The sequence below is a fragment of the Harmonia axyridis genome, chromosome 2 (genome assembly GCF_914767665.1).
Source record: "Harmonia axyridis chromosome 2, icHarAxyr1.1, whole genome shotgun sequence".
Taxonomy (NCBI): Eukaryota; Metazoa; Arthropoda; class Insecta; order Coleoptera; family Coccinellidae; genus Harmonia; species Harmonia axyridis.
In genome coordinates, this window is record NC_059502.1 from 47,270,728 (window position 1) to 47,293,363 (window position 22,636).

Below are 22,636 nucleotides of genomic sequence, written 5' to 3' on the forward strand. Positions count from 1 at the left end.
TAAAAATGCCTTTTTTTTGTCAAAATCGATGATTTTATCGATTGTTTATATATGGCGGCGGCCATCATGTTTAATACGTAACGTCTGTCAGATGCATAGACCTAATATTAGATCTAATAATCTGCAACGTTGCCTGTATGCCAGATCTTCTTGATGGGATCGGTTTTTTACATGGTGGAAATTCATATTAATAGATAAACTGTATGGAAACTCATAATTTTCGCACAGCTATTCGAGCAGAAAATTCGGCAAGTTTATTTTCGAAATGAATAAATGGTAGTTCATATGGTGTTATTCTGGTTTTTTCGATATTGGCATCGGATTCAGTTTAGTACTCCTGAACATATACAGGGACATTGATGTTGACGAGGACGCTGTGATTACAAGGTTTTCAAAGGGTTCACAGACCAAATTAGATGTTGTGTTATACTTGCCAATTGTCTTCTTTTTTTTTCATATGAAACAATAGATTTACTATTTTTTTTTTAATTTCTACCTGAATAGATAAAACCGTGATAAGTAAATAAATATATTACAATATAACAAATACATAAGCGTACAAATTTTTTTACCGAAATTTGAGGCTTTATTGTAAATATACATTTGGTTATACATTTATGATTCGAAATATTGCCCATCGCTGGTCACTTTACTTTCTCACATCTTTCGAGCAGCGTACGAATTGAAAAAACTGGTCATCTTTTGAAGCGAACCACGAATCGATCCAAGTTTTTAATTCTTCATAAGATAGGAAGTGCTGGTCAGCCAGGCTGTGTGCTATTGATCGAAACAAGTGATAGTCCGAGGAAGCAACGTCTGGAGAATACGTCGGGTGGGGTAGGAATTCCCATTTCAACTTTTTCAAGTATATCTTGACTTTCGCAACATGGAGTCGAGCATTGTCATGCAGTAAAATCCATTCATCTACTCTCTCGTCGTATTGCGGCGGTTTGTCTCTCAATGCTCGACACAAACGCATTGATTGCGTTCGATAACGATCATAATACACTACGCCGAGCTGGTCCCACCAAATACTGAGCATGACCTTAGAACCGAGAATATTCGGTTTAGCCGTCGACGTGGAAGCATGGCCGGGATATCCACATGATTTTATGTGCTTGGGATTATCGTAATGAATCCGTTTTTCGTCTCCAGTCCCAATCCGATGCAGAAATTCCTTCCGTCTTTGCCTCGAAAGCAGCTGTTCACAAACAAACAAACTCCGTTCAAACACCTCCCGGCTTCAACTCGTACGGCACCCACTTTTCTTGTTTCTGAATCATTCCTATGACTTTCAGGCGTTTTGGAAGGGCTTGTAGTCCTAATGATCCTGTCAATTATTGTTGCGTTTGAAATGAGTCTTGATCAAGTATTGCCTCCAATTCTGCATCTTCAAAAACCTTCTCTCTTCCACCGCGATGCTGGTCTTCGACATCAAAATCACCATTCTTGAAGCGTTGAAACCACTCTCGGCACGTTCTTTCACTAATAGCGGCCTCACCATAGGTATTTGAGAGTATTCGATGAGCCTCAGCCGCAGATTTATTCATATTTCAGTAGAAAATTAAAACCTCCCTCAAATGACGAGAATTTGACTCGTAAGCTGACATGGTTAATCGTGAATAACTTTATGATGCAGACACAAATCGACTAACATGTCGATGGCGTTATGTTCACAAATAACTAAACTTATTGTATGACATCTACGATATATTTATTTCGACTACCACTTACCGTTACAGCCAGCTATTGCAAAACGGCAAGAGCAAAGTTGTACGCCTAAATCTAAAATTTCGGAATATGACATTGTTCAGCTAAAATATTTTCGAAGTTCAGGCGCTTCCGGTTATATAAGAATTAAAAAATTTTTTTTCAAAACAAACTTTTTTTTCATTTTATGTCTTAGATATTATCGAGATTTCCATTTCAATTACTCTTTGCTAAAATTATTGTGTTAGTCCTCATAGTTTTCAAAATATCAAGGAAAAACCGTAAAAAAGAGAGAATTTCCTTAGTCACAATTACCTGAATTATTTTTACTGTGAATATCCTATGCCTATTTCAATTCACTTTCTCAAACTAAAATGATGTTGGAACATCGTGCATATCTTGAATTTGAGAAATATCATTACAGGGTGCCAAAAATTGTGAACAAAATTTGATCATAACTTTCGATTTTCAAATCAGAACCCTATTTTTTTGTGATTTCGCTGGATTCTACGGTAAAAAATAAGAGTAGTGTCCAGACGTGATTATGCTCTCAAATTCAATAATTCAAGAGTTATTTGAGTTTTTATGAATTTATGTTATACGTAGGGTCAATTTTATTCGATCTGTTTCCAGACAGACTAGCAATAATACTCTATGACCATAGAAATTTAAATATCTAATTACTTTACATGTGACAGGTATTTTCATTATCAAAGCTTCACTAATTTGATTTCACGAATTGAATTTCCGATATTCAAATGACAAAATTCTGGATATTCTTTTCTCTAATTATGTGACAAATCAGTTCTTTCCGGCACATTTTGTGGAACAAAATAGACTGGAACGGATTTATCTATTATTTGTCAAATTTGTGATACAGAAAACTGTTCTACCAACCAACATTTTTCAATGCAAAAATCACTAATAGATATTCATGGAAATTTCCGTCAATTTCAATAAAAAGGCAGTGAATTCGGGAACATAATGTTTAAAACTCGTACAGAAGGCTCATTCTACCACTCGGTCATTCTGAACTCTTGGAAGAATATCAATAAGTTCTGCACTTGTATTATAAATATCTAATTCCATATTCACGATGAATGCAATAGAATTATTGGTAGAACTCATCAAATTTTAAATCAGAAATTTCCTCATCTACTTGAAAGGATGTTGCATACTTCATGAATATCCATTATACTGGATGGAGTACCTACCTAGAAGAAAAAAACCTCTACCTACCAAATGAAATAAAATCATGCAGGACTCCTGTGTGCCAATTCTATTCATATGAAAAAGCGGTAGAATACATTTTATGAATTCAGGAAAAAATCAGCGTGGTGATGAAAAGGGAGTAACAGAAAGTTTGAAACATTCTTCCGAATTATCTTCTCGTCAATTGGTGGTAAATGTGGATATTTCTGATTGAATGCTCGACAAGTTCTCGAAACAATTCTGTTGCATTCACCGTGGATATGGAATAGATCCAGAATTTCATTATTTGAATAACGGGGATTCATATCATCAAATTATAATCTACTAGATTCAATAATGAGTACACCTGTCACTTTGAAATAATTGAATATTTGAAACGCACTCTAGAAACAGATTGAATGAAATTGACCCTACGTATAACATAAATTCATAAAATCTGGAATAACTCTTGAATTATTGAATTTGAGAGCATAATCATGTTTGAACACTACCCTTATTTTTACCGTAGAATTCAACGAAATCACAAAAAAATAGGGTTCTGATTTGAAAATCGAAAGTTATGATCAAATTTTGTTCACAATTTTTGGCACAATATTTGAAACACCCTGTGATGATATTTTTCAAATTCAAAGATATGCACGATATTCCAACATCATTCTAGTTTGTGAAAGTGAATTGAGTATACGCATAGGATATTCACAGTGAAAATAATTCACGTGATAGTGACTATGGAAATTCTCTCTTTTTTACGGTTTTTTCTTAATATTTTGAAAACTATGAGAACTAACGCAATAATTTTAGCAGAGAGTAATTGAGAATGGAAATCTTTATAATATCTGAGACACAAAATGAAAAAAAATGTTTTTTTCGAAGAATTTTTTTTTTAATTCTTGTATAACCGGAAGTGCCAGAACTTCTAAAATATTTTAGCTGAATAGGGCATCATGAACAATGTCATATTCTGAATTTTCAGATTTCAAATCGGCCCCGTTCTCCAGAAACGTCTAATAGGCCTTCGAACTTGAAACACCCTGTATAAATATTCATATAAATATCTAAATATAAATATTTTTGAGAGGTTAAGCTCGATATCGGTGTAATCTGGGATTTGGTCCCATAGAAAAACTCGAAACCCTCAACGGCGAACCCCCTCAAAATTTAAGGCTAGGACCGCCCTTGGTTTGTCGTCATGGAAAGTTATTTGCATCAAATATTTTCATGTGAGCAAGGGCGAACCGGTATGTTCTAGGAAAGAAGTCTTATAGAATTCTACCCTAGAATCAGCATAGGATACCGAGTGAATCGTCTAAAATCAGCTAACGATACATGGTTTCCGAAAAAATCTTTTATTTTCTAGAGGGATACCCAGTGAAGGATCTACCGGCATAGTGACGGGGTCCAAGGGGCGGAGCCCCTTCGGCGAGCAGAGCGAGTCTAAGTATATATAAAACCGCTTGCACATATACGTCAAACTTTAAACGTAAAATCACAGCCCAAACGGGACCATCTAGAGCAAAAATGACAAGAATAAGACCCCCCTCAAAATCGTCTGGAGATCCCGGGAAAAATCCCAAACCTTCGATTCTCCCCGCGGTTTTCGAGTATACGGGGTGTTTCGGATCATTTTGACATTTCAGGTCCCATATTTCTGTGGTATCTGTGGACAATTTGGCTGTCAGTGTCATGTTAATAATAAATATTCCATTTCGATATATGAAAGTTCTTGAAAAAGCTTGCAGTTTCCAAAATTGTTATTCAATATTTAAATAAATGCCGACAGATAAAATGCAAAGTCTTCGGCGAATCAAAAATTCGATAGATATTTGTCAAAATTTGGAAATGAATATTGATATCATCGAATGCATTTTCAGTTCAGGTTCGTTTGAAGGGTTTGTATAATTATTGATTCAATTGGATGAATGTTACTTTATTTCAGGAATTTTTCGTTTATATTCCACAAACTATAAAACTACATTCTCTTTCGTGAGAATTTGAATCTATTGCGACAGAAGATGGAACTACAAAAGAGAACAGAAGCTTCATCTGATCATGTATTAAACAGATAGAAAAACTCCTTATAGATAATTCACAATTGGCTTTATTACTGGAAAAAGAGATGACAGATGACATTCAAAAATTTCCATGTGTTTTTTGAATATCTGAAATATACACTTTTACGACAGGAGAGTGCAAAAATATAAATGACCCATCCGTTTTTGAAGAATTTGAGTGCAGTGCTGTTGAATTTATAATGAATAAGTCAAGTCGTTGTGAAATCTTCCATACGAATAATTTCAACTATATATTATCTATTATATTATTTGCCGCTCCACTGGAACATGTATTAATAAACCTTGGAAATTAGAGACTCAAACTTTTTACCTGATTTCTCATAAAGGTTCCACCAGTTATGAGGTAACATAAGCCATGGGTATTTGAAAGGCAAGTCTATTCATTCTGTCTCTTTTTAGTTTGTTTATTAAAGCTATACTAGGATATACATATAAAAAATCAGTTGAAATACTATTCAAAATGTTACGACAGAAATAAAATTTAAAGGATCATTCAGTATATGAAGAATTCCAACATGGCAGTTACTTTTGAAATTGGTATCAATTTTCCAGCAATTCAATATAGGTATAAAATACTTTAAAAAGTAACTATTCATCAAAACTTTCCATTTCATGAATGAATGATTAAACTTGTATAAACATGTAGATACCTATTTCACTAGTTTTCAATCGTTATAGGAATAGTTGCTCTATGGCCAGTTTGAAAATGCTATCCTACTGATTTATTCATTGCTTTTGATTTTGGTAAAAATTACATTATTAATTGATTCAGATCCAAAGTTATCATTTGAAAAAAATCAAGTCAGTGTAGTTATTCGAACCCACTAATATGTGTCAATAGTATTGGCCGATACAATTTTAGTACCGATTTCAAATACTCAGTTCCTTTTGACTGATGTAAAAATTGAACAATGATCTTTGTATCTTGAAATGAGTTTTGCACTTTTCCAGTGTTCAACAATGAAATAATTATTAAATTGACTCAAGAAATTAACAGAGTATGCTATATCAGGACTAGTTAATACTGCTAAAGATGTTAATAAATCTATTAATTTCTTATATGGTTCATCATTACAACTCTCTTTTGTTGAATCAAATTTCAATTAAGTTTTCAAAGGAGTGATATTCAGCCCTAAACATTTTTTAGCTTTCCATAAATTCTTTATAATAAAATTATCATTTGAATTTTCTATCAGATATTATATTCATTCAGAATTAACATTAGTTAAAACGAAAAAGTCATTCACGTACAATGCAACAACAGTTAGCAAGTTATTTTTTTATTTTATGTAGATACAATGCTCAATTGTTGATCTTTTTTAACTAATATCTATCAAAATTTTATTTACTATATATATTGCCCTGTTCAATTTACTTCTGAGTAAAACCCAGAGCTACAAGCTTACTCTATAACGTAGCGAACCATCATTCAGCTGTCCTCCACTAAATCAGAATTATCTAGTGAAATTTCTATATCATCCCTTATCTATGATAACTACATCTCGACTGGTATTAATGAAATTGTTACCTGTATCCCTTTGATCATTCACCAGAACCCATAAAAATCATTTTTGTCCCTATACCTTCAAGAAATATGCAACAGAAGAGTATGCAAAATTCATCGATACAATTTTCAGATTCTAAAAACGCCTTAGTTCTTCAGGAATGTCCAATTGGTCTTTCGATATTATAAATTATTGAAAATAACCTACTATTAACCAAATTTTTAGATTTCAAAAGGTGTCCTTCCTTATATTCTAAATATATACACCCTATATAATTGTTGATCATATATTGTATTTCTTAATAAATTATGGAATAGAAGAATAATTTGTTGCTCAACTGAAAAAAGTATTGATGAACCTTGGAAATGAGGGACTTCTTATAACCTGATCAAAGATGTTACATCTAAATAATATGATATTATTATGATTGCTTGTAAGGCAACATAAGCCATGGGTTTTTGAAAGGTAGATCTATTCATTCTGCCTCTTTTCAGTTCATTATAGCTATACTGAATATTCCTAAAACAAAATTTCACTGTAGATCTTTTCATAGATCTTATCGAATGATTATGTAAATTCAATTTGTCAAAACTGAAAATAAACATTGAATGCAGTTTCTTTATTTCAGGTGGTATTTCTATTGACTGATAATAACTCTCACATTTTGATTATGCATTTTTCCCAAATTTTTTAAAGAAGAAAGAAATTGCCATTTCTAGAGAAATGAGAATTTCAGATTTCAAAATGTCTAATTACTACTTCAAATATATATATGTTACGGGCAATGTAATTATTTAGGTCAGTATTCATAATGCTTGGTTATTATGAATAATGACCATTAAAATTGGGCAATTTGATAAATTTCAATTACTTTACGATAACTTCTCACATTGCCCTGTCATTATGAATACTGCTATTATTTATTTGGGCACTTTGATTAATTGACAGCAATGGGACAACCACGTGCGTGTGATGTGATTTTGGCTGGCCAATCAGCATTCATTCTTTGTCGCTCGCCGCCTGTGTCCGTACCTGTGGCTTGCGTCGCATTATTTACGTTTTCTCGTTGCCTTTGGATGTTATTTAGCTTATGTGCGACAAATGCTTATTGAAATATCTCTTAAATTCTGTCTATTTAGTGTTAGTGATTTTTCTATAAAATAAAATGCAGGAACAGTCAATAACTGATGTCAGTGACATGAAGCATCGTTTTAATGAACGTCTGGATGAATTATGTTCCTCAAAAGCTCAGAATACACAAATTCTCACAAAGCCTCAATATTTGGATTTAATAATAAAGGTTAAAACATCTAGAAGCAAAGTGGTAAATAAAAAACCTGAGGATTATCAGCGTTTACGTAGGTTTGATGTAATGACTATTGGAGAGAAGGAAAAGTTAATAGTTCCTGTAGAGGAAGGTAAAGAGCAGATAAGATTTTACGTACATCGGGAAGAGATATTTCAACTCTTACATGATGCACATATAGCAATTGGGCACGGTGGTCGAAACCGTATGGAAAAAGAGGTAAATTGTGCATGGGAAGCCCAGACACTCTCAAAGTCAGGGTTCCGTAGAACGTGCGAATCAGGACGTGGAAAATATGCTTTGTTCGTGGCTAGAAGACAATAGCACCAGGAAATGGTCACAAGGTTTACGTTTTGTACAGCTAATGAAGAACAGAGCTCATCATAGTGGCATCAACTGTACTCCGTATGAGGCCATGTTTGGGACAAAGTTGAAAGTTGGTCTAAAAAGTTTTCTACCCACAGATGTTCTGAATAATATAAATTGTGAAGAGGACTTAGAAGTTTTAGTAAGAGATCAAAATAATGTACAGTCTGTAGAAGAAGGTCCTCTGCAAAATAAAACTGAGTCACATGTGTTAGCGGAGCTCCCAGGTCCAAGTCATCATGATGAGGAGGAACTACTTTCTCTTGATAGTTATGTTCAAACTGATTTACATAATAAAGAATTTCAAGAACCTTTCGGACATGAAGATTCTCCGGAAGAACCCTATGTGAAAAAAAGGAAAGCCGACATATTAAAAATTAGGCAGATTTCAGCAAGAAATCTAAAAAAACAAGCTGAAAAAATGATTCAAGCTTCTACCTCAAAATTCCCTGATGCTAAAAAAGGTGACACAGTTAGAGTTCGAGTCCCAGATGTCGACAGAGGTCGCGCCGATGGAAGAAATATTTTGGCATTTGTTCTTGAAGTAACAGATGCTAATATGTATAAATTAGGCACGAAACACGGAATTCTAAATCAACTTTATGCCAGGAACCAATTTACAATATGTAATGAGAAGTTTATATATGATGAAGATATTCCACAGAGAGAGATTTCACTAAGAGAATGTGCAAGATTGTCATCCAAGACAGGGGGCCAAGGCTATAGGCGATGTAGCTGTAAAGGTGGCTGTAAATCCGACAAGTGCAAGTGTCGTAAAGAAAAAAAGTTATGTAACTCAAAATGTCACCAAAGTGGTAGCTGCTCTAATAAATAGATATTATTATTGACATTTTGTGTAAATATAAATTTGTAAGTACGTACATATCTAATACTTTATTTTTATTTGGACTTAACTTCTGTTGGTACTTATTTCATCGCCACCGGTTTGTTTGTCAGCATTGGAAATTTTATTTGTTATTTTTGTTTCTTACTTTGTCAGTTAGATATGTAGAAATTTGTTATTTTTTATAAGAAATATGAATAAAAATTATTCTTAAATTGCCCACTTGACTTTTAGCATTATCCAAAATGACCGGGCAATGTGATATTTGCAGCATAATTTATCATTTTGTCATATCCTTTTGGGCACTTTTTAAATTGCCCGGGCATTATAAACAATGCCCAATTATTTACATTGCCCGTAACATATACACCCTATATAATTGTTGATCAAATATTGTGTATTTCTTTACAAATTAGTTAATAATTTGAAGTTTTAATCTCAATTTTTAGACTTGAATTGGTCCACATCTCTAGATACTTCTAATTGATATTCGACAAATAAAGATCCTGTATAATTATCCATCCAAACGAAAATAATCCATCTTCTGAAAAGAAAAACAATGTTTACTATATAGAATGAATTTTAATAATGATTCAAAAGTGATTAAATTTTGCACTTACTTATTTTGGGTCTTAGATTATGAATCCGCTGTCATAAATTCCTTAATCCAGCTAGTTTTTTTTTAATTGTGAATTTTTTTTCTTTAATTGTGAAATTGGCCTAATGAAGGTGAGGTTATCCACATTAATAGCTAGTTTTCTTGTATTTTATTAACTGATTCTCGTTAGAAATGATTAATTAATCACATTTCAAGCTTTCCCTGAAATAAAAATGCCTTTTTTTCGTCAAAATCGATGGTTTTATCGATTGTTTATATATGGCGTCGGCCATCATGTTTAATACGTATTACTATTACGTATCGTCTGTCAGCTGCGAAATCATCTGCAACGTTGCCTGTATGCCAGATCTTCTTGATGGGATCGGTTTTTTACTTGGTGGAAATTCATATTAATAGATTGTTTGAGATTATGACGTATTATAAAACTGTATGGAAACTCATAATTTTCGCACAGCTATTCGAGCAGAAAATTCGGCAAATTTATTTTCGAAATGAATAAATGGTAGTTCATATGGTGTTATTCTGGTTTTTTCGATATTGGCATCGGATTCAGTTTAGTCCTCCTGAACATATACAGGGACATTGATGTTGACGAGGACGCTGTGATTACAAGGTTTTCAAAGGGTTCACAGACCAAATTAGATTTTGTGTTATACTTGCCAATTGTCTACTTTTTTTTTCATATGAAACAATAGATTTACTATTTTTTTTTTAATTTCTACCTGAAAAGCTCAAACCGTTATAAGTAAATAAATATATTATAATATAACAAATACATAAGCGTACAAATTTTTTTACCGAAATTTGAGGCTTTATTGTAAAACACTGGTTATACATTTATGATTCGAAATATTGCCCATCGCTGGTCACTATACTTTCTCACATCTTTCGGGCAGCGTACGAATTGAAAAAACTGGTCATCTTTTGAAGCGATCCACGAATCGATTCAAGTTTTTAATTCTTCATAAGATAGGAAGTGCTGGTCAGCCAGGCTGTGTGCTATTGATCGAAACAAGTGATAGTCCGAGGGAGCAACGTCTGGAGAAAACCGACTGAAACGATCACAGGCGATCGTTATCGAACGCAATCAATGCGTTTGTGTCGAGCATTGAGAGACAAACCGCCGCAATACGACGAGAGAGTAGATGAATGGATTTTACTGCATGACAATGCTCGACTCCATGTCGGGTGGGGTAGGAATTCCCATTTCAACTTTTTCAAGTATATCTTGACTTTCGCAACATGGAGTCGAGCATTGTCATGCAGTAAAATCCATTCATCTACTCTCTCGTCGTATTGCGGCGGTTTGTCTCTCAATGCTCGACACAAACGCATTGATTGCGTTCGATAACGATCGCCTGTGATCGTTTCAGTCGGTTTTAACAACTCATAATACACTACGCCGAGCTGGTCCCACCAAATACTGAGCATGACCTTAGAACCGAGAATATTCGGTTTAGCCGTCGACGTGGAAGCATGGCCGGGATATCCACATGATTTTATGTGCTTGGGATTATGAACCCGTTTTTCGTCTCCAGTCCGATGCAGAAATTCCTTCCGTCTTTGCCTCGAGAGCAGTTGTTCACAAACAAACAAACAAACTCCGTTCAAACACCTCCCGGCTTCAACTCGTACGGCACCCACTTTTCTTGTTTCTGAATCATTCCTATGACTTTCAGGCGTTTTGAAATGGCTTGTAGTCCTAATGATCCTGTCAATTATTTGAATTTGAGAGCATAATCATGTTTGAACACTACCCTTATTTTTACCGTAGAATTCAACGAAATCACAAAAAAATAGGGTTCTGATTTGAAAATCGAAAGTTATGATCAAATTTTGTTCACAATTTTTTGCCCAATATTTGAAACACCCTGTGATGTTATTTTTCAAATTCAAGATATGCACGATATTCCAACATCATTCTAGTTTGTGAAAGTGAATTGAGTATACGCATAGGATATTCACAGTGAAAATAATTCACGTGATAGTGACTATGGAAATTCTCTCTTTTTTACGGTTTTTTCTTAATATTTTGAAAACTATGAGAACTAACGCAATAATTTTAGCAGAGAGTAATTGAGAATGGAAATCTTTCTTGTATAACCGGAAGTGCCAGAACTAAAATATTTTAGCTGAATAGGGCATCATGAACAATGTCATATTCTGAATTTTCAGATTTCAAATCGGCCCCGTTCTCCAGAAACGTCTAATAGGCCTTCGAACTTGAAACACCCTGTATAAATATTCATATAAATATCTAAATATAAATATTTTTGAGAGGTTAAGCTCGATATCGGTGTAATCTGGGATTTGGTACCATAGAAAAACTCGAAACCCTTAACGGCGAACCCCCTCAAACCTCAAACTTAAGGCTAGGACCGCCCTTGATTTGTCGTCATGGAAAGTTATTTGCATCAAATATTTTCATGTGAGCAAGGGCGAAATGGTATGTTCTAGGAAAGAAGTCATATAGAATTCTACCCTAGAATCAGCATAGGATACCGAGTGAATCGTCTGAAATCAGCTAACGATACAAGGTTTCCGAAAAAAATCTTTTATTTTCTAGAGGGATAACCAGTGAAGGATCTACCGGCATAGTGACGGGGTCCAAGGGGCGGAGCCCCTTCGGCGAGCAGAGCGAGTTTCTCAATAAACTCGGCAATGCAATCAAACTTGAATCTGATGTGGTACCTTTTACTGACAAAGTGAAGAACTTGGGACTCTGGATGGATCAAAATCTAAAATATTCGCATCATCTTAGCGTATCATTACAGAAAGCATATGCCATCTTGAGGATGGTTTTCCAGCATAGATCAGTGCTGTGTCGGACAACAAAATCAATGCTCTGTGATTCTTTGGTTCTTTCCCATGTGAACTACTGCGATGTGGTATATGACCCTCGTATAAGTTTTGTGGATGCGAAGCGGATCCAAAAGCTTCAAAATTGTTGCTTGAGGTTAATATTCGGAATAAGAAGGCGTCAACCAATTTCTCATACCCTGAGATTAAATGAATGGATTAATATGAAAAACCGAAGGTATGTGCATCGTGCTTGTCTATATCATAAAATTTTGAAAACTCGGAAGCCTCCTTACCTATATAACAAAATAACTTTTCGTACAGACGTTCATAACATCAACGTAAGATTTAAAAGCGCCCTCACTCCTCCTAAGCACTCGACTGAAATGTTCAAGTCTTCTTCCACATATCAGATTACTCGAGTTATGAACACCATGCCTAGTGATGTCGTTCATTCTTCCTCAGTCAGGCTCAAATCTTATTTGTTTAAAAAGCTCATGAATGATCAATAGGCATATATATGTGTATATATATATATATATATATATATATATATATATATATATATATATATATATATATATTTATATATATATATATATGTGTATATACTATCATTAAAGGTGAATTCTTCCATTGAATTTAGTTTAAGTTTCTTTTTTTTTCTTGTTTTCTGATTGCCACTCTCGAATTTTGGGTTAGGTGTAAGAACAGGTGGGGGTTGTACAGAAATGTGCAATTACCCACACTGAACTTTGCCCTATTTGTTAGTATGATATATTTTCTGTAACTAATGTCTAAATAATAAAGACCTTTATTATTATTATTATTATTATTTCATAAATGAGAATTCACCAGCGCCGTACTGCAAAAGTTTATGAGGCGAAAAAATATATCCCTGTAGCAACGATATACAGGGTGGCCATTTGAAAACGAAACAGACGAGATTACAGACGAAATAAAATTTTTCGATAGAAATGCTCGGACAGGTCGATTTCTGTTTCGAGGGGGACAACTTGAGATGTAGGTTACGGACGCATAGCGCTTCAACCCTTGCTACTACAACCCTCACCCCCAAATTTTGAATAGGGAAGATGGGGTGAGTGATACCTCATTTGAAAGGTATTTTTATACTGATTTCAGCACAGTAATTGTTTTTTCATTTTATGCATTAGTTCTCGAAATATTCTCAACTAAGTATTTGAAAATGAAGTGGTGTTTTCATGGCACTTGTAGTGTTCTGTGAAAAATCGACATTTTGAGATTCAAAACAACCATGACTGTGGCTTCCTTCCTAACTAACTAACGCATGAATATTTCGAGAACTAATGCATAAAATGAAAAAACAATTACTGTGCTGAAATCAGTATGAAAATACCTTTAAATTGAGGTATCACTCACCCCATCTTCCCTATTCAAAAATTGGGGGTGGGGGTTGTAGCAGCAAGGGTTGAAGCGCTATGCGTCCGTAACTTACATCTTAAGTTGTCCCCCTCGAAACAAAAATCGACCTGTCCGAGCATTTCTATCGAAAAACTTTATTTCGTCTGTCATCTCGTCTGTTTCGTTTTCAAATGACCACCCTGTATTTGATGCGATGTTGCCAAGCGCAGAGTACCGAACATACCGGCGGCCTGGAAAGTACCCACTTCCAAAAACAAAAAAATCACATGAAAATATTAGCATCAGGTCTGGTAAGATAGATTAACATACAGTTTTCTTAATGCTATCAATAAATTAATAATGAAAAATATAAAAAAATGGCTTTAGATGAATGGGAGTTAATTCACTGGCAAGATTCTTATTTTGCAAATTGTTTTTTTCACAATTCCGTTCTTGGTACGGACACTAACAACACGAACAATATTGTCTGTTTCGGGATGCACAGAGGTTATTCTTCCCAAGGCACACTGCTGAGGTAAGGAATGTTCATCACGAAGGAGTACGAGTCTGCCTATCAGCTCTTTGACTTCTTTCTTGAATTGCCTCTCGGGACTTTGATGGAGATTATGTAGGTAATCATTTCTCCATCTGGTCCAAGAACTTTGTACTAGTTTTTGTGAGTGCTGAAATCTATTCAAGTGATGAAGCTTTGTGTCATCGACGCTGAGTTGAGGAGCGGCATTCAATGGTTCTCCGATGATGAAGTGTCCTGGAGTGATCGCCTCGAGGTCATTGGGGTCAAAGGATAAGGGAACGAGAGGACGCGAGTTTAGAGTAACTTCTATCTGCGTTAATATAGTCATAAACTCTTCATAAGTATAATGATCGGTGAATAAAATGCGTTTGAGGTGATGCTTTACCGATTTCACAGCGGCTTTCCAAAGCCCTTCAAAGTGGGCTGAACGAGCAGGTATAAAATGCCACTGCATTTGAGTATTTTCAAAATGATTTTGTATTGGCTTACTAGATAGAATTTTATATATTTCCTTGAATTTATTTCTGGCTCCAATGAAGTTGGATCCATTATCCGAATAAAGATTTGTACACATTCCTCGTCTAGATACAAACCGCTTGAATGCTGCCATAAACGCTTCAGTGGTTAGTTCACTTACGAGTTCAATATGAATCGCCTTTGTAGACAGACACACGAATATGCATACGTAACATTTTAGGATTTTTCGGTTTTTATATTTTCCATCTTTCAGACGAAATGGTGCAGCATAGTTGAGACCACAATTGGAGAAAACGCGAGAAGGGGTTACGCGTGGAGCAGGAAGGTTGCCCATTTGATTCGAAGGTATTGGTGGGTTGGCTCGGAAACATGGTATGCATTGGTGGAGGATATTACGTACCGCATCGCGACCATTTAATGACCAGAACCTCCTTCTTATAAAAGAAAGGGTTGCCTGACAGCCAAAATGAAAATTAATTTCATGAACATGCCGCACTAGCATCGCTGTAAATTGGTGTTTTTTTGGAATGAGAATAGGATGCTTAGTATCGGGACTAACGTTTGCATGTTCCATTCTGCCTCTCACTCGGAGTATGCCATTAGTGTCTGAAAAGGGGTTTAAAGATTTCAGACAACTGGAAAACTTGAACGATTTCGTAGATGTTGAATCTTTCAAATCATCGGCTTGAACGAGTTTGAGCAGCAAATTTTTCGTGTTTTGCCACTCAAAAGGACTCATTTTTAGTGAGTTCATTTCAGTATCTTGTTTTCCTCTTGATTTTTCAGCGAATCTCAAACAATAAATTATGACACGTTTCATCTCAGAATAGTTTGAGAATCTTTCGGAAATGAAATTATTACCTGACATTAGCATGAAAGTGTGGTTTTGATTATATTCGTCAAGTGTTGAAGCTGTACGCGAATAGTTCGAGATGTGACGTTCTTGTGGCCAATTATCTGAAGATTTATTTAGAAAATGTGGCCCATGCCACCACAAATTCGCACCTTCATGATCGGTAGGATTGATCCCTCTAGTAATAATATCAGCAGGATTTTCCTTTGAAGGTACATGATTCCAGTTGTTGTTGTCAGATAGACCTTGGATTTCAGAAATTCTATTGCTCACAAAAGTTTTCCATGTACGAGGTTCGGCACTCAACCATGCTAAGACAATGGTTGAATCAGTCCAATGGTAAACTGACTCAAAGTTAAGGTTCATGGACTGGATCACCTCATTTACCAGCTTTGATACTAGTAAGGCACCTGACAACACTAGTCTAGGAAAGAAAATGGTCTTGAGAGGGGCAACGCGTGATTTCGCACATAATAGGTTGCTATTTTGCGATCTCAAATATATGCATGCGCCATATGCCTGAATAGATGCATCACAAAATCCGTGTATTTGTACACTAATAGGGTCTCTTTGAATGACATGACGGGGGATTTCCAAAATGTTGGCTCTTTGGAGTTGTTTACAGAAGTGAATCCAAGCCTTGTTAAGATTAGTTGAAATAGGATCATCCCAATTGAGATTGGCTAGCCATAGCTGCTGGAGTAAAATTTTTGCTTGAACTATGACAGGACCAAGGAGACCTAGAGGGTCAAAGATTTGGGAAATGGTTGACAAAATGTTCCTCTTCGTGACTGGATTTGGATAATCAAGGGACAATTGTGAGTTATAGATGAAGCAGTCTGATGTGGAGTTCCAATAAATTCCCAAAGTTTCCGTACTTTGCGATTCGTTAACGAGATGTTTGATTGAATTTCCTTCTGACCCACAAAGATCAGTAAGGATAGGTGGTTCGTTGGAACTGAAGTTTCGCAATTCAAAACCTTCGCCCATAAGCATGTTGACTTAAATTTTTCGTATCAGAATTAGATTTTCTGTTGTTTCGGCGCCTGTAAGGCAATCATTTGAGATAATGTTTGATTCAACAGAAAATGTGATTTGATTTTCTAGGGCGATTTGTTTGAGACAACGTGTAGAAAGGAAACTTGCGGAACCAGTTCCATAGGTAACTGTATTCAGCACGAAATGTGATAGCTCTTGATTGGGATGATCCCGCCATAATATTCGTTGGAGACTACGCTGCTCAGGATTAATATTGACCAGACGATACATCATACTAATGTCACCAATTAATACAAACTTGTGTTGTCTAAAACGCAATATTTTGGTGGAGAGATCATTTTGAATTGAACTTTAAGAAAATCATTCAACGAGATGCCTGAAGTAGTTCTTACAGAAGCATCAAAAACATTGATTAAAAATTTAAACGTTGATTACTCTATGATTTCGCAAGAGAAATCAGAAATTAATCATTGTTTAAATTTCAATCAATGTTTAGGCAAATGGTGCAATTGGCCCTAAGCTTCGTTGTTGCGCTATCATGTTTCATTACGTACAGGCTCTTAGCCTCTGCGATTATTGTTTATGATTCAATAAACTATATTATTATTATTATTATCGACTTTTGCCTATACGCGTAGGATTTTTCCTCGCCTTTGGCTTCTCACTCCTCGCTAAGAGGAACATCCACTCAATCCCAGATATTTGAAATATCAGAAGGGCAGAGCTCGGTCGTGTCCGGTCCTTGTGGCCCCCCTGGTTCTCGTCGAACTTCTGGTGCTCTAACACGCGATCCTTGGACCTGTCCCTCGCTTCCTAGGAATTTTCTCACCGCCCTTGCAGTACCTAAAAGAACAGCTTTTTGCATTATATTACATATATACTCACTAAGTCCTAGTTGTTTGATATTTCTCTTGAGATTTTTGGGTACTATTCCTGTTGTTGAGATGATAATTGGAATAGTTCTCGTTGATATCATTCCCCACTGGCGCTTTATCTGAAATTCGAGGTCCCTATATTTTGAAATTTTTTCGACCTCTTTTTGACGCATGTTGTTGTTATTAGGTATTACTACGTCGATGAGTATTGCTGCCTTTTGTTGTTTATCAATTAGCAATATATCTGGCCTGTTGTGAGGGACTGTTTTATCAGTCAAAACTGTACGATCCCAGTACAGTTTATAGCGTTCGTTTTCCAGGATGGTTTCCGGTCGGTACTTGTAGTATGGCACTTTTTCAGAATTAATTAGTGTTAATTTAGTTGCCATTTCTTGGTGTAGTATCTTTCCTACTGCATCGTGTCTCTCTTTATATTCATTTCCTGCAAACATTTGACATCCTCCCGTGATATGTTGGATTGTCTCGTTCGTTGGACACCCATAACGGCATCGATCTTCAGTAATAGTTCGATCCTTTATGATATGTTTGCAGTAATTTTTTGTTGAGATCACTTGATCTTGGATGGCTAAAAGAAATCCTTCCGTTTCTGGATACATCGCACCTGATGTGAGCCAATAGTTCGACGCTTCAATGTCGACATGATCCTGGTTCACCTCGTTGAAATGTCGTCCATGTAGGGGCTTTTCTCTCCATCTTTGCTGTTTTTCTTGGATTGTCTGGTGGTTGTATGAAAATTGCTCCTTGTGCAGTTGTAAAGGTGTTGATTCGTCTGCTTCACACAGTACTTGTAGATCTCTGACGTGCCTGATTTGTCTTTGAAATATGTTCGTAGGCATTCAATTCGACCATGGGCAAGTTCCATGATGTCTAGCAGACCTCTGCCTCCTTTATTCCTCGGCAGTGTCGTCCTCTCAATGCTACTTTTCGGATGGTGCTTGTGTGCTTTCGTCATCAAGGTTCTCATTTTGCGTTGCAGGTTTTCCATATCTGTTTTGGTCCATGGAATGATACCGAAAGAGTATGTAAGAATTGAACATGCATATGTATTGATAGCTCTCGTCATGTTCTTGCTGTTGAGGTTTGTTTTCCGAATTTTGTTGATTCTCCTAATGAACTCAGTTGTTAAGTCTTCCTTCATTCTTCGATGGTTTATTCGTCGGTTTTGTTTCATTCCTAGGTATTTATAAAGATCGTCCGATTTCATTGCTTCTATCTCCTGTCCATTGGAGAGAGCTCATCTTGGATTTTTCCACGCACTACGCTAATAGTACGACACTTGTCCAATCCGAATTTCATCCCCACGTCTTCCGAAAAATTTTCCACCAGTTTGACCATAATTTGCAAGTGGTTTTTGTTGCCTGTTATAAGTTTGAGGTCATCCATGTATAGCAAATGATTGAGTGCAATAATATTTCTGTTTCCTTTCACATTGAAATCTTTTTCAGTAGCATTCAGTTGTTTAGAAAGGGGGTTCAGCGCCAAGCAGAACCATAAGGAACTCAACGAATCTCCTTGGAAAATTCCCTTTTTATTGGAATATCTTTAGTAGTTATGTCATCTGTAGAGAGTTCGATATTCGTTCTCCAGTTGCACATTGCATACTTCAGAAAGTTTATTGTAATTGGATCGATATTGTATATTTCCAAAATTTTTGTCAGCCACCCATGTGGAATAGAGTCGAAGGCCTTCTTATAGTCAAAATATGTCATAAAAAGATTTCTGTGTTTTTTGAAGGCTTGGTTGCATATGATGGAATCTATTATCAGCAGTTCCTTCGATCCTAGTGCATTCTTGGAACATCCTTTCTGCTGTGCTGTCATTATATTATTTGTCTCGCAATGTTTGTAGATACGAGATGCTATACATGATGTGATGATTTTATATATTGTTGGTAGACATGTAATTGGTCTGTATTTTGATGGATCCGCTGTGTGTTGCATATCCTTCGGTAAGAGGTAGGTAAGTGGTCCCTGTTGTTAAAAATTTGGGCATTTCCGTTGGATTACTTATAACATCATTTATGGTTTCAACTAGCCTGCCGTGTATACACCAAAATTTTTTCAACCAAAAGTTGTGGATTCCATCTGGGCCGGGTGATTTCCAATTGTGTGTGTTTTTCAATATTTCATGGAATTCTTTTATAGAAACTGCGTTATGCGGCATTTGTTCCATTGTCTCACAGGATTTCTCTTCATTTCTTATCCAATCAGCCTGGGAGTTGTAGGGGGTTGGTGTAGCCAGTTGATCTGTCCAAAAATTCTCGATATCCTCGACGGTTGGATAACTTCCTGGTGTTGCTGACATATTATTGTTTAACATTCTATAGAATTTTTTTTCGGAATTTTCAAAAATCATATTATCCTGTTTTCTTCTATAGCTCTCATTGTATCATCTGAGTCTTTCGGAGTACACACTAAGTTTTTGTTTCAGTGTGTCTAAAATTTGTTGAGCATTTTCATTGTTTGGATCATACGTTGTATGTTGCCGGTGACGATCCATTATTATATTCACCATTTTTTGTAATCTTCTAGACGGCGAGCCTTTTGCAAATTGGGTTAGCCTCCCAATTTCTAGGCAGATGCTATGAACTTTGTCTTCTAGCCTTTTTTGCCAATGTGGTTTATTTTGTTGTTTTTCTCTGGCTGGTTGCTGACTTTTAGGTTTTGGCTTCACACCTAGCACTGTTGCTATTGAAAATGCTGCACAGTATATGATGAGGTGTAATGATTCGAGATCATGGTAGTCAGAAAGATACTTGGGTATAATCTCCTTGTTGATCATGACCAGAAGATGAGATAGTTTCTTAGATGTCCTCAATCTTGGCAGAATCGGTCGTCTCAATGGATCTGTGCCCTCAAAATCTATAACGCATCTATTCATTGTGGCAAATAATCGCACCAGTAGTTCTCTTTGGTCTTCTTCTGGATTTACGACGGGTGCAGCATATATATTCCATCGTTGAGCATCACTTATTGCTAACACATCTGCGTTGTTTTGTTCCTCAGAGTTCATTTGTGCATTGATGTTGTGTTGGTTTTCAGCACAATCGTAGTTTTCTTCAATTGTCGTTTCGTTGTTAGTGAGGTTCCTATTCTGTAGCCTCAGTTGGACTTCATTTTTTATGGTGTTAAGTCTCTCATCGGGTATAAGTTTATTTCTCAATATGACCCGGTATTGGTCGGCTACTCTTTGCTCAGAAACTTGAATTTCGGGATAGTTTTTGTGGAATTCTGCAAATAATTTTTGACGGTAGCCTATTTTATCCTCTTCCATATTAGTCACTTCATAATATATGCGCATGATCGTTTCATTTATCGAACTTGTCCATTTCATGCGTCTTCTTGGTAGACCTGCTTGGGTGAGTGCTGGTTGGGGATCCTGCGCAGCACCTTCAGCGGTCGGAGAAACTCGTGTTATTCTTGTCCTAGAATGTTGAGATTGTGGAGGCGTAGCATTTTGTTCGACAGACGCCCGTCTCCTTAGCACTCTGTCACCGACGTCCCGCATACTGTCATGTCCAGCGCCGGCTCCAGACACGCCCTGACGAACCTCAGGCAGCGGCTCTATATTCCTATTCCTTAAATTCACCATAATTCATGGGTTCCTCCGTGTCGTGGGGGAGACGGCCTTTGATCGCTTTTTACGATTCGCAGAGCTACGGTGGGAGAATTCTTGAGCTGCTTTCCACACGGCTTCGTCCGTTACCCTGGACAGGGACCCTTCGACAGGTTTCAGCTTCCCGGGTCAGAGAGCTCCTGGAATCTGCGGTGGGCAGGAGTCGATTCATCTCTCCTGATAGGTGAATCGCTAGAGATTCACCTACCGCTACCCTTATTATTATTATTATTATATTACTGAATGATGTGGTAGGTAATAAATATGATATTGACTTTGATGATTGCGATTAATTTTAGTCCTACGACCTAAATTTTGATATTGAGCGATGATTTCAGAATAATGAGCTTTGAGTTCAGGGTTTTTATTGAGTTTTCTTTCAATCGCGTGAAATCTGTTGATGGCTGTTTCTTCAGAGTCACCTAATTTGAGGTAATTTTTTTTAAGGGTAAACTAATTGTGAATCCTGCGGTAATGCTTTTGTGAAGGTTTCAGAGAAATGAGATTCACACTCAGCTTCTTCTTTGGTACTGGATTGTTGACCTGCAAAGCTTTTCTCGATCTGCCAAAAATCTTGTAACTGTATATTCTTTGAAATAGATAGAAAAGGAGAGTTCATGGAAGCGGGTGAAAGGATGAACAAGGGTCCGGATATTATCCAGCCTAGCTTTGTTTCCTGAATTATGGGTAGCCTTTTACCCAATTTGATTTGTCCACAAGAAAGTAGATCAAAGAATATGCCAACATCTAGGAGCATGTCAATATCAGAAGGTATATGAAATGTTGGGTCGGCAAGACAGATATTGCCTGGAAATTTGAAATGGCTTAGAGGTATTTTCTATTGAGGTGTAAGGTCGGTGATTTTATCAATTATAAGATAAGGTAATTTGAAAGTGAAATTGTTATACATAGATTGGGTTTGGATTGTGGCTCGTTTGGAAATGTTTATGAGATTTTGACTCAAACCGGAAATCGGTATATTTACAGAGGTATGGCCTAAATTCAGCTTATCGAATAATTTTTTGGTTATAAAGTTTGATTGCGAGCCACTGTCGAGAAAAGCACGGCATTCAATTGTTTTTCCGTTTCTGTCTAAAATACTAAGAATTGCAGTGGAGAGAATTGTGTAAGTACAATGACTTACTTGAGATGCCACTGAATGAGTTTACAAATTTTCGGGAATATTCTCCGTGTTCAAATTAGACCCTTGATGAGTATGAGACTGATTGCTGAAGGGTTGATTATTGATTCGAGTTTTGCTGGTATCATTCGAGTTATCATGAAGTAGAGTGTGGTGTTTTTTCCGGCAAAACCGACAGGAATAATTTGAATGTCCAGGTCTTATAGAGTTCGAGCACAACCTGAGACGCTTAATCTCAGCAAATCTTTTTTCTATAGGAGTGTCTAGAAATTCTTTACATGAATAAATGAAATGGGTTTGGTTG

General features: G+C 36.2%; 2 protein-coding genes across 2 annotated transcripts; one reads left to right on the top strand and one right to left on the bottom strand.

Moving 5' to 3' along the window:
• The first annotated feature begins 8,169 nt into the window (after nucleotides 1-8,169).
• LOC123673348 lies at nucleotides 8,170-9,006 on the top strand. Its single transcript, XM_045607834.1, has one exon. The coding sequence runs from the start codon at nucleotides 8,170-8,172 to the stop codon at nucleotides 9,004-9,006; it is 837 nt and encodes a 278-aa protein (XP_045463790.1).
• A 5,208-nt stretch (nucleotides 9,007-14,214) lies between these two features.
• Nucleotides 14,215-16,677, bottom strand: LOC123673349. The gene has a single exon (XM_045607835.1). The coding sequence runs from the start codon at nucleotides 16,675-16,677 to the stop codon at nucleotides 14,215-14,217; it is 2,463 nt and encodes an 820-aa protein (XP_045463791.1).
• Nucleotides 16,678-22,636: the final 5,959 nt, after the last annotated feature.